Source organism: Montipora foliosa, chromosome 3, assembly GCF_036669935.1.
Source record: "Montipora foliosa isolate CH-2021 chromosome 3, ASM3666993v2, whole genome shotgun sequence".
NCBI classification, from domain to species: Eukaryota; Metazoa; Cnidaria; class Anthozoa; order Scleractinia; family Acroporidae; genus Montipora; species Montipora foliosa.
In genome coordinates this window covers 53,978,513-53,991,012 of record NC_090871.1, presented here as the reverse complement: position 1 = coordinate 53,991,012, position 12,500 = coordinate 53,978,513, and the positions used below count along the sequence as shown (strand labels likewise).

Here is a 12,500-nt window from a genome sequence, read left to right as displayed (position 1 = left end):
TTATCCTTCCTTGCCAGTGACGCTTTACAGTGGAAGACAATACTATGAGACAAGTAAAGATCATCGAGATAGAAATTTCTCCGTCACAAAAAAGGTGCACTCCATTACTTTACCCCAGTTGAAAAACTCCTTCTCTGACGTCATCCACCCACTGTCTGCATGGATGCGGCTTAAATCTTCCTGTTGATTTCACAAGCATTTACAGAGCTCGAGAAAGCAGGGCCGTTGATTTTCGTGAGAAGCTGTAACTTGACGAAGGTTTGTGTTCTTATAATTAATTTAATGCATAAACTAAATGATTCAGCCGTAGAGCCGCGAATTCACGGCCACAACGTGTTCGTGGAAAGATAATCTGTTTGGAGATCACTTTACCATGGCCTCGTTTACTAGAAGTGAAAAATTTCAAAGTAATTTACTATCGCGTGATTCATAAAACATCGATGATGTTGTCTGAATCAGAGGTGCTTAATGTAATCACAGCTTCGTCTAAGAAGTCCTGCCCTCTTGATCCTATTCCAACCAAGCTTCTTAATGAGTGCGTTAATGTGCTACTGCCTGCAATCACCAAAATAATTAACCTTTCGCTTGATTCTGGTTATTTTCCGCGCACCTGGAAGTGTGCTCTAGTGCGGCCGCTGCTGAAAAAGGATGGATTACCCCCTGTCTTTAAGAACTTTCGACCAGTGAGTAATTTGGCATATATTTCAAAGCTAGTTGAGACTGCGGTTACCAAGCAACTACAGCATTATTTAAATTGTAGCAATCTGTTCCCAGTGTTCCAATCAGCTTATCGACAAAACCACAGCACAGAAACTGCACTGCTTAAGGTTATGAATGACATCCTCTTGAACATGAACAATCAGCGCGTTACTTTGCTGATTCTGCTCGACTTGATTGCTGCTTTTGATACAGTTAATCACGACACTATGCTTCGTCGACTTGAATACTCATTTGGTATACAGGGAAAAGCCCTCTCCTGGTTTGCATCTTATTTGTCTGGAAGAACTCAGCGGATAATGATCAATGAGTCACTATCTAAGCCTTTTAAATTAGAATGCGGCGTGCCTCAAGGTTCCTGCCTTGGTCCGCTCTTGTTCACGTTGTACACGAGTGAGCTTTTTGAGATAATTAAACATCATCTGCCCATGATTCACTGTTACGCTGATGATTCACAAGTTTACATCTCATTTAGTCCCAACGACAGAGCTGAACAACTTGCTGTGGTGAGGAATATGGAAGACTGCATTAGAGACATTCGTTCTTGGATGTTGGATAATGATCTTAAGTTTAATGACAACAAGACAGAATTCCTCATCATTGGTTCATCACAACAGCTGGGAAAGCTAGATAATATCAATATACGTGTGGGTGACTCAGATATTCATCCCGTGCCACTCGCAAAAAATCTCGGTTGTTGGTTTGATTCGAGGCTGTCCATGGCATCACACATCACAAAAATTTGTGCCTCTTCATTTTATTATATTTATAATATTCGTCGGATCAGAAAGTATCTTTCACGGCAGTCATCTGAGATACTTGTCCATGCATTCATAACAAGTCGCCTTGACTATTGCAATGGTCTTTTATATGGACTACCAGACTGCTTGTTGCATAAACTGCAACGAGTACAGAACGCTTGCGCCAGACTGATTTTTAGAGAACAGAAATTTTGTCATGTGACTCCTCTTATTTATGAATTACACTGGTTGCCGATTAAACATAGAATTGATTTTAAAATACTTTTAACTACTTTTAAGATTCTAAATTTTTTAGCGCCTACTTATTTATCGTCGCTCATTTCTCTTAGGCTCTCATCTAAATACAATCTAAGGAATTCTAGTGATAACCTTTTACTTAGTTACCCGCGTTTTAAATCTGAAGCTACACTAGGTGATCGTTCTTTTACCTGTGCTGCACCGAAACTGTGGAATGCGTTACCATTTGACATAAGAAGCGCCAGCACAGTTAGTATTTTTAAAGCCAAGCTAAAAACTCACCTTTTCCGTCACGCATTCTTATCATAGTTGTTTTTATTATTGTGAGTTTACTTGTGTAATATTAGCTTTTTAAAGTATTGTAAGTTTACTCTTAATTGTAATTTTAGCTTTTTAGCCTTTCTATTTCGTTTTTAATCTTGTCCTGCGCATTTGAACATTTTATGGAATTTGCGCATTATAAATGTCCTATTATTATTATTATTATTATGATATGGATGATGCTTGAGGGGAGAGAAGTCAATGAGTCGCTGGCCCAAAAGAGACGCCAAATCACCCCCCTAATTAAGTCGATGAACTACTTTTACAATTTAAAAGGCACAAAGCAACGAATGTCGAAAGCGCGCGGTAATCAGTTAAAATCTAGCTAAAAGTAAGGCGTAAAAAAATTGCTTTCTTTTTAAAATCATGGCTTAAAAAGTCTTCTTCTCCGACCAATGAGAAAGAAAACTACTAAACAAATTTCTACTTTCGCGCTAAAACACGTTGTAGATATTTCGAATTCTGATTACCGATCCCGCTGTTTGTGATATTGTTTATTTCTCGGATAAATCATTTATAAAACGTACTTTAAATTCGTCGAGAATTATTAAGTGGGTATAGCAGTTCAAAAGCCCTTAACGCGGAAACACATGATCTGTCAAAGTAGAAGAATGTTCCGCCCGCATCATGATTTAAAGACCCTTGAGGCGAGGTGGACAAGCGCTATTAATACCGCAGTTTATTCGTTCAAAAACAAAGCACCCGTTGCAAATTCCGCAGGAAAGGAGATAGGTAGGTTTTTAGTAAAGGGTAGTATTATGGTTTATCGCACACGTTTTTGTTTAGTGATCATGAAAAAAATTCCAACAAACAATTCTTGGTCCAATTCTTGATCCAATCAAAGGAAGAAAAAGTTAATGAATCGCATGTCCTGGCGTACTTGTAAAAGAATAGAAAAAACAAATTCATTTTTAAGGCACGACTCTATTTGATGAAAAACTTGAACCTTCGTACCGACTTCAATAATATAGGCGACTTTGAGAACGAGTCAATGCAATAGATGCGTTAATATTATGCAAATAAATTTAACCTCAATTTGTGACTTATCTACTACCGCTTCTGGTATTTTATTCGTAAATTTCCGTTACTTAAGTGAAAAATGTATTATTTAGCACCCGAAGGAATGAAGTGTGTTCAAATATCTATTACCCCAGGCAAGTGTGTCGTGGGTTAGGAAAAGGGACATTAGTGAATCAGTGCAAAGGAATTGGTCCAAGGAGATTTCCTTGAGGTACACGGCAGGAAGTACTTACAAAGCTAGAACTTAAGTACATTGTTTATAGTGACTATCTACAGGCGAGTTTCACGATAGCCTCCGATTTGAAGCAAGTCATATGCATGGCAATACCACTCAAGTCTTTTCCTGCCGCAACTTCGAGGCAGCTTTCTAATCGGTTATCGGTTTCAGTATTCATACCCTTATCCATTGAGTCTCAACATTGCAGCACTCACCCGTACTCGAATTCGCACTCTCCAACTATAGTCCTGTGTCTTCAACCTTACTCTTCAGCGACGAACATGATCAACCCAACACTGTCCTTTTCATTGTTTACTATTGTACACTGATAAGTCACAATTGATATCGATGTGTAATAACCAAAACTAATCATAACCTATCAAACATGATAATGTAATGGATTTGATGATAAAAATTACGGGTAGAAACATACTTATTAAAGACAACGTTTCGGTGTCCTCATGACACCATGATCAGGTCAAATATAATATTTTACAGATAACTCGAATATTAATGTTCAAGATAAAGTTCAAAGTCCCTAGAGGCTACTGGTGAGAAGTTTTGCCTTTATCGAGTCACTTTGGATATTCAGACACGGTTTGTGCTCGCGAATAAGGAACATTTCATACACAAGACAATCAAATTTGCATTCATGAGCATTTCTTAAGAATGCGAAACATGTCAGATGTTATTGTTCTTGATTGATGTTGACTTTGGCTGTGATTGAATATTGAACCAGATCTTTTATGCTCATCGATCCGCTGGTAGAGATGTCGACGCGTGTAACCAACACAGCTGGCATCACACCAGCCACATTCAAATTTGTAAACTACTGATTGTTCGTTGATCAACGCGGGCTTGAAAATTTGGGCTTGAAAATTTCTCGAAAAGTTGGAGAAGATCTCAAACATAAAGAAATCAAGCCCGCGTTGATCAACGAACAATCAGTAGTTTACAAATTTGAATGTGGCTGGTGTGATGCCAGCTATGCTGGTTACACGCGTCGACATCTCTACCAGCGGATCGATGAGCATAAAAGATCTGGTTCAATATTCAATCACAGCCAAAGTCAACATCAATCAAGAACAATAACATCTGACATGTTTCGCATTCTTAAGAAATGCTCATGCAAATTTGATTGTCTTGTGTATGAAATGTTCCTTATTCGGGAGCACAAACCTTGTCTGAATATCCAAAGTGACTCGATAAAGGCAAAACTTCTCTCCAGTAGCCTCTAGGGACTTTGAACTTAATCTTGAACATTAATATTCGAGTTATCTGTAAAATATTATATTTGACCTGATCATGGTGTCATGAGGACACCGAAACGTTGTCTTTAATAAGTATGTTTCTACCCGTAATTTTTATCATCTAATCATAACCTGACCCTATTTTTCCCAAGGTTTAATTTAGGCTCCAAACAAGTTCCTTAATTCATCTGAGTGCATATTCAACCATTAAAGGTAAAATGATAATCACCAATTTAACCTAGGGAAAAATGGATTCAACCTGAGAACGGATTTTACCGGTAACAAATACACCTTATAATTGGGCAAATGAATGTACTCCTATCAAATCTCGACCCCTCCCGTTCACTGTTAGCAAACAGAATTGTTTTACTGAAAAATTCAAATACATTCCTATTATACAAGAAATTGTAAGATGTTCCAATTACTTTACTGCAGAACTTAATACTAAACAATTTTTCGCGCTTTTCATCAAAGTCATAAGTTTACAATTCTCCTAATTCTGATGTTGTTTCTGTCAACTCTCTTACCTACTTTTAAGAAATGACTTCAAGCTATTTATTTGTAAGAATCATTAATGTATGACGCATTTGTTTATTGTTTCCTGCGAATTTCATGCTTGTTGAAGATTTAAAGTGTTATCTGTCTACTTTTTGGCCTCCAAGTTATTTTATCGGATTGTTGCACATTTTTGGCATCACATGTGTTGAAATCACTTCTGACAGATGAGGAAGATAGGTCAACCCAAAATGAACGGTATCCGCTTTTCAATTTCTGGGAATGACTGCTTTCGTTTTCGGTTTTGTACAACATTTCATTGAAATTCGTCTCATGCACGATCGATGTGAAACTCGGAAGACCGTGAAGTCCAAAAATAACAATACTTCTGGAATGTTAATTATATGTATGGTGATTAATAATAAATAAATAATCATACCCGTGTTTCGCCGTAAGAGTTTGACAGACTGTATTTTCTTTCTTTGCCATCTCTGTTGCGTCTGTTCCTGGGGGTCTTTTTCATGATCTGTCAAAGTGCAGAAATGTTTTATCCTTAATTAATTCAATTAAATCAATTAATTCAAGGGGTATCAGTAAAGAAGTTACTCAGTTGTGTCAACAATATCGACTTCCAATGCAAAAAGAGTTGAAGAAAGGAAAGAAAAGTCCTGTTTATTTTTTTGCGACAATTGACAAACTGTTATTGAAAGCTTTTTTCTACTAAGACTAGCCTAGACTAGGCTCCCAGTGGCTCGAGATATATAAAGAGCATGCTCGACTGCTCGAATGCGCAGGCTAAACAAAGGCGAAATGTGGTTTCACAGTCAGTGGCCGCGTTTTACTATTACCTAAGAGGTACTGAGGGCGCCAAAACCCGGTCTAAAAAACGTACCCTACAAACATACAGAGTCCCACACGTCAAGCACAAAGAGCTTATCTGCCCAGCTGTTTACCTAAATAACTTGGAATAGGTCAATCAATTCGATCTTCGATGCAACAAATAAATCATTAAAAGAATTATTCAAATTCGTCGAGAATTATCGAGCGGGTTTGGCAGTACAAAAGCCTTTAACGCGGAAACACGTGATCTGTCACACTAGAAGAATGTTCCCCCCACATCATGATTTAAAGACTTATGGGACGAAGTGGACAAGCGCTATTATGAGGCCCTGCGCCTAAGAAACGACCGATGATTTCCGGCTAAAAAATAAAATCGGACGATTTTTATCTCGCAAGTAGAGGCTACCGAATACTATTTCAAAATGAATCTCTTTGTTCCAGTTTCGCTTAAGACCAAAAATATCCAGCCGCAAACTGCTTTGGTCTGACAACAGCAAAATCAGGCCGAAAATAAGCCCCCGCAATAAACGGTTCAGAAGTCACTATCGCAACGCAAAATAACGAGGAAACTACACAGTGTTGAGGAAAAAGGCCTTTTAATGCAATATTATTCGATAAACATCGAAAAACTGAGGAAGCGAATAAAAAATAAATTTTCAAATATTACCTACTAAATTAGATGGAGCGTTGGGGCTAGCTGATTTTAAAATAATTGTTTCTCAAAAGTCCAACGCTGTTGAAAGCAATCACAGTGATGAATCAGACATTAGAGAGATATACATCACGTTTCTGGAAAAACATTTTTCGGTCAAAGTATACTGATCTTGTACAAACCGTTCAAAGTTACCTTATTTACCGTTATGTTGCCACTTCGTCGAAACACTTCTCTTTTTCGTCAATACGGCCTTGGATAGCGTGGTAAACGCCACTTTAAACCTTGCTAGGCGCTCAAATCCATCCTAAATAAAAGTATATAGAATTAAAAGAGAAAGAAAGATGAAAGATATGCAGAAAAAGAAAATGGCTCGAAATTACCATCTGCTAAAGCTGAATCTTGGAAATGTTGTCGCGTGACAGCGGGTTCATTTGTCCAAACGGCGGCGTGATCCAAACAAATCGTGAAATATAAGTAAAACAAAAACAATCTTTCTATCACCAGAAATCGTGAAGTGAAACAGTAATTACCATCTGGTAACAAAATGTCGTCACGTGACAGCGGCCGTTGACGTCATTTGTCTAAACAGCGGCGGAATCCAAACGAATGCACAAATAGGAAAACAAATGATGGTGACTTAAAGAGAAAGAAGAAAATAAAAGCAGAAATCGACACAACGTAGGATGATTTTTATATGTGTACTATATTTCGACTGGCCAAACCTGTTATGTTCTATGCTTTAGGTTTTTTTTTTTTTTAATGAATTATTAGATTTTGTAGCCATCGTTGCAATCTATAATCAAATACATACCACTCAATTTATCTTTGTTTAAGGCAAGAACCCATTCAGCTGATTGCCATTTTATTGTTGCCTGAGTACATGTAACTAGAATAAAGATAGCTTAGATTTGTGTTTGCATGTGTATATTTATGAAGTGCATTCTTAATTACAAATTTCCAGTATTAGATGCTAATTCATTGTAAACCTGGTCTTTTCTCTACATAATATTAGCAAATTGAACTTTTTTTATGGTTTTATGAGATATTTCACCATAAATGAAGGTACAGTAGATCTAGTGAGGGTAAATGTATTCTGTAGAAAGAGTAAAAAGTACTCTGACAAGGGGAGTAAAGTTTGAGAGGGTAAATTTCACTTTTGAAAAGGAGTGGTTTTGTACCTTTTTCTCTCACCCCAGTTTTAGAGTTAATTATTATTTAATTCTCTCAAGGGTAAATTGGGCTCCATTTAAAGAGTTTATTTCACGCCAATAGAAGGATAAAATTTACTCTTGTATTGGAGTGAATTTTACACCACAGGACGGGTAAACAATATCGGAGTAAATTTTACCCTAACAAAAGAGTAAAAGATATAGGAGTTCATTTTACTCCAAAAACGGAGTAAGCAAAATGGGGTGGTTTTGTACCTTTCTTTTTTTCCCTTTTTTGAAGTTAAATCTACCCCTTCGTAGTTAAATCGTCAACTTCTCCTACAAGTCTCACACAAGTGTTACAGTTATTTTAACGTCGGATGCCTATTTATGAAGTAAATGTAGCTAAGTTTTAGATTGCGGGAAACCACTGAAAAAAGACAATTTTGTTAATTTAATTAGCCACTGCTCAGTGGAAAAACCACTTATTCCCTAGTTATTAAGAAACTGCTTTTCCCTGGGCCGTTCCCGACATTCTATACTTCCTTCCTTTACTGAGTCGCCTTTTTGTGCACCATAATTAATGCTTCTGGTAATTTCTTTTGTGTGTGTATGTTAAGGAAAGAGAATAGCTATGGCTCAAGGTCCGTCCAACCCAGTGCAACAGCGTTACCACCACACTTAACCATGGCGTCAGGCTCATTGCAGCAATCTCACGAACTTGGCCCCAACAAAGTTCAAGTCACCATTTTGGCTTCTGAGTGGGGATCCAGTAAAGGCGGACTTTCCACAATCAACAGAGAGTTGGCCATACAGCTGGCCAAATACCCAGAAGTGGAAATCACCTACTTTTTACCAAAATGCTCTGAGGAGGATAGGGAAGTAGCTCTCAGCCATGACATAAGGATTCTCAAGGCAAAACGACAGCCGGGGTATGAAGAACTGAACTGGCTCAGCTTTCCACCAGAGGATTTGCGAATGGACGTCATTGTTGGTCATGGAGTGAAACTTGGACGCCAAGCACGAGTTATTCGCAACTCTCGCAAATGCAAGTGGATACAAATGGTACACACTGACCCAGAGGAACTAGCAATGTTCAAATGTTACGAGAATCCAATCTCAAAGGGCGAGGAAAAGCACAATGTCGAAGTAGAGCTATGCGAGATGGCTGATTTCGTTGTAGGAGTCGGGCCCAAGCTGGCAGAGGCCTTTCGCAACTACCTCCGCAGTTGTCAAAAAGATCAAGAGGTTATCGACTTCACACCTGGAATTTTTGATGAATTTGTCAGTGTTCAACAAGTTCCAGAGGAAAGAAAACAACTCAGTGTCCTGGTGTTCGGTCGTGGAGACGCTGAAGACTTTGAGTTAAAAGGGTTTGACATTGCAGCAAAATCTGTTGCGGCATTACATGACACTCGTCTCGTTGTCGTCGGAGCACCCGATGGAAAACGTGAAGAGATCGCAAATCGATTGCTGGAATGTGGTATTTCCAAACATCGCCTCAGGGTGAAAGGCTACATCGAGAGCCGAGAATGCTTGAAGGGGTTATTCGGTACGGTGGATCTTGTACTCATGCCTTCTAGAACAGAAGGGTTTGGTTTAACAGGATTGGAGGCTCTGTCAGCTGGGCTACCTGTGATCGTCAGCAAGAACTCGGGATTTGGAGAGGCCTTAGGCAATGTACCATGTGATTCTTCATTCGTCATTGACTCTGAGGATCCCAGTGCGTGGACAGCAGCTATCAAGGACATCTGGAACAAAAACAGGCAGACAAGACTTGATCAAGCTAAGGCTTTGCGTGACTCCTATGGAAAGAAATATAGCTGGTCTGAGCAGTGCAAAGATCTCGTCAAAAAGATGATCAACTCAGTAAATGGTATGAATTAACAATGTATTTCTATCCCTTTATATAAAAATCGCTTCAAATCTAAATCAAACTGCCTTTCCACCAAGAAGATAGCAGATACGAATGGCACCTTCATTAAATCAAAATTTGATGGAAAAGGCACCTAAAAATCTAATTCACTGAGACTGAGCCCTTCCAACGTTCGGTGATTGAAATACACTCAAAGTCAGTATCATTTGTTTGATAGTCAGTGTGATATTGCCTTTTTCTTAACTATGAGCGATTCACCTATTGTTCGCTTCAATATATTTACCAGATCCTGGCCTCAAATGTCATCAAAAGCACAAACAGCCTGAAGGCTCGGGAGATTATTTGATTTTGGACAAAACGCGTGTGAAATTATTCCCTAATTTCACTCGTCACCATTTGATTAGCTATTAATATCATTGGTGTCAAATTACTTTTATAAGATGCCATTTTGGCACTGTAGGAAAAGTTGCCATGGCAACATTGTCAAGTTAAGTCAAGTTTATAGGGAAGATATCGTTGACGTCACCTATTGTCATTAATGTAATGTGCCTACTAGAGCTTCATTGGCTGTCAAAACAAAAGGCCTTTTGTTCCTGTAGTTGGCAAATTAGGCAGATATCTTCCCTATAGAGTGCTTTCACTCACGTAATCAGTAACCTTGTTTTTCCACCGAAACAAAAGGAAACATTTTCATGATAATAGAGCTCAATTCCCGGAGGATTAGTTGGGTACACCAACATGGCCGCCGTTCTATTGTTTAGGTACAGTAATGGGAATAGCAGTGTTTTCGCAGTAGAATTGTGGCATAACCTGTGACTTTCCCATATTACTCTATTGCTTAGTATTTGCTGAATATTACTTTTCCGAGAACGCTGCCTTGCGGGACCCCCGCTGAGATTTCCTTCCAGTTTCAGAACTGATCTCCTAATCTGACCCGCTGACGTCGATTAGTGAGGTAGTCATGAATCAGATCGGTGGTTTTATCGTCAGCTCGGTAGGACTTAAGGACGTTCGCGCGAAAATTTTTCAACATTGATTTTTTTCTGAAACTTTTACCTCTGTAACATGATGAGTTAGTTATGTCAGAAATGTAAAAAAAATGGGGGGTCACCGACTTCGTTTTGGAGAGAACATGCCCGGAAAAACACCCCAAATGTGACAAAATCGGGCTTCGTTAGCGAATAAGGCCAGTGTCTGTAAACCCAAATATATTGCAATTAAATCTTTGAAGTGAAATCGTCTCTGACAAATATTGTTAAAGTGAACTTATTAAGTGAATTTAGTCAACTGGTGAGGTTCCTTAAAGATCAAGTTCGCATTTAGCGACCACAGTTTCACGCGCCTTGCCGCCGCAAGATGGCAGGATTTGATGTCCCGTGAGCAGAAATCTTGCAATTTTTTTAACTTCCCACATTGATTTTTTGTTCATTTTTGGACAACGTGGAGATAATTGTAAATAAAATCCGTTTCTGGAAAGAAAAATTGGGGTCACCGAACGTCCAAGACCGTTAAATCCAGGCAAAGCTATAGCAATGGCCTGCTGCCCTACCATTTCTCATTTTATTACTTAGCGCGCGCGCTCGTGTATGACGTGGCGTGTGCATTTGCGTGCGCAGTAAGGATGCGCAGAAACAATTGGCGCGAACGTCCTTAAGTTTTGCCACCATTAGTTCGTGTGGCAAAGTGTCAAATGCCTTGGAAAGGTCCGTTGACACAATTCCGATGATATTATGTTGGTCTAGTTCCTTTCTCCATTGTTCTGTGAGGATGAGAAGAGCAGTATCACTTCCGTGATTTTTCCTGTATGCGAATACGTGTTCGTGGAAAATGTCGCGGAGTAAAAAAGTAATTTATCACCCATGTTATTTAAGAGGAAATCCCGTGAGGACCGAAAGGGTAAGATTATTAGTACTCAAGCACCAAAGGGCCTGTTTACTCACACGATAAGGTGCCTTAGTTTCTCTAACTGAACAAAAGATGCTACTTCGTGTTTGCGTAAAACAAGAAGAGTTCAATTCTTGCGGGATTAGTTTCTAGACGTCAACGTGACAGCGCTTTCTTTATTTGGTCTTTGTGACGTCATTTCCCTATACGCTCTGTGCACTTGAAGACACTGATGACCACTGATAGATGTGAGGGCCATACCCTTTCCAATATCAAAAATAATATATAGATTTAGCCAAGGCTAAAAGTGGAGCTCCCTGGTTATTTATTCTTACTGCCTGTAGGGTTAGTGAAAATAAAAGTTTCGAATTGTCCGCGTTTCGATGCTTCCGGTTGCTGCTTTAATAATTAAATCATTTTCTTTGCTTTCTTCCATAGAAAAATTTCTTGTCTAACTTGTGAATTCCACGGCAAATTTTACGCTAAACACCGATGTCGCATAAATCACGGAGCGATGAGTGCGATATCGGTTTTTCGAGTGAAATTTTCTTTGGAATTCGCCAGTTTGGCAATGAATTTTTCTTGAACCACGTGAGTTTTAGAGGAAAACAAGCACACCCTCAGCGAAAGAATGGAAAACGAAAAAAGCCATTTCAGAGTCAACTGTCGATAGGAATAGGGATCACGCTAAGGTTAGAATCCAATTAAAAAAAATTGTCAGTTTAAGGTCAAAGAAGAGTTTTACTGATGTATTTTATTCCACTTTATCTCTGAAAACGAGATCATTCACATTTTGATGTATTTCATTGAACAAGAATCGGCAAAATGCAACCAGAAAAGGACGAGCTTCAAACAAGATCAGCTCCAACACTTAAATAACGTTTAGGTGTATTAAACAAACTTCTGAAAACACAAGCTAGTGAAATTCCCCCCTAATTTTAAGAGAACACATTGCGATTTCTTGTTTATAACGATCTAAAACATAAGTGCAAAATTTGCTTGTCGCGGTCGAGGCACATCGAAAACCAGTTGGGCAAACGGATTAAAAAGCATTTGTTCAATCGCATTTTAGAGCAAAA

At 38.7% G+C, this 12,500-nt stretch overlaps 1 protein-coding gene across 2 annotated transcripts in view; it reads left to right on the top strand.

Annotated features, from left to right (window-relative positions):
* Nucleotides 1-12,500, top strand: part of LOC137997697 (nucleotide-binding oligomerization domain-containing protein 2-like) — a 27,497-nt gene that overhangs the window by 275 nt on the left and 14,722 nt on the right. The window contains exons 1-2 of one of the 2 annotated variants that reach the window (XM_068843893.1): nt 1-258; nt 8,282-9,537. The exon at nt 1-258 is cut by the window's left edge and continues 275 nt beyond it. In XM_068843893.1, coding sequence (XP_068699994.1) covers nt 8,349-9,537 — 1,189 coding nt within the window. In that variant the 5' untranslated portion in view covers nt 1-258; nt 8,282-8,348. Of the gene's footprint in view, nt 259-2,693; nt 2,769-8,281; nt 9,538-12,500 lie in introns of those variants that run through there. The other variant, XM_068843894.1, reaches the window with a different exon arrangement.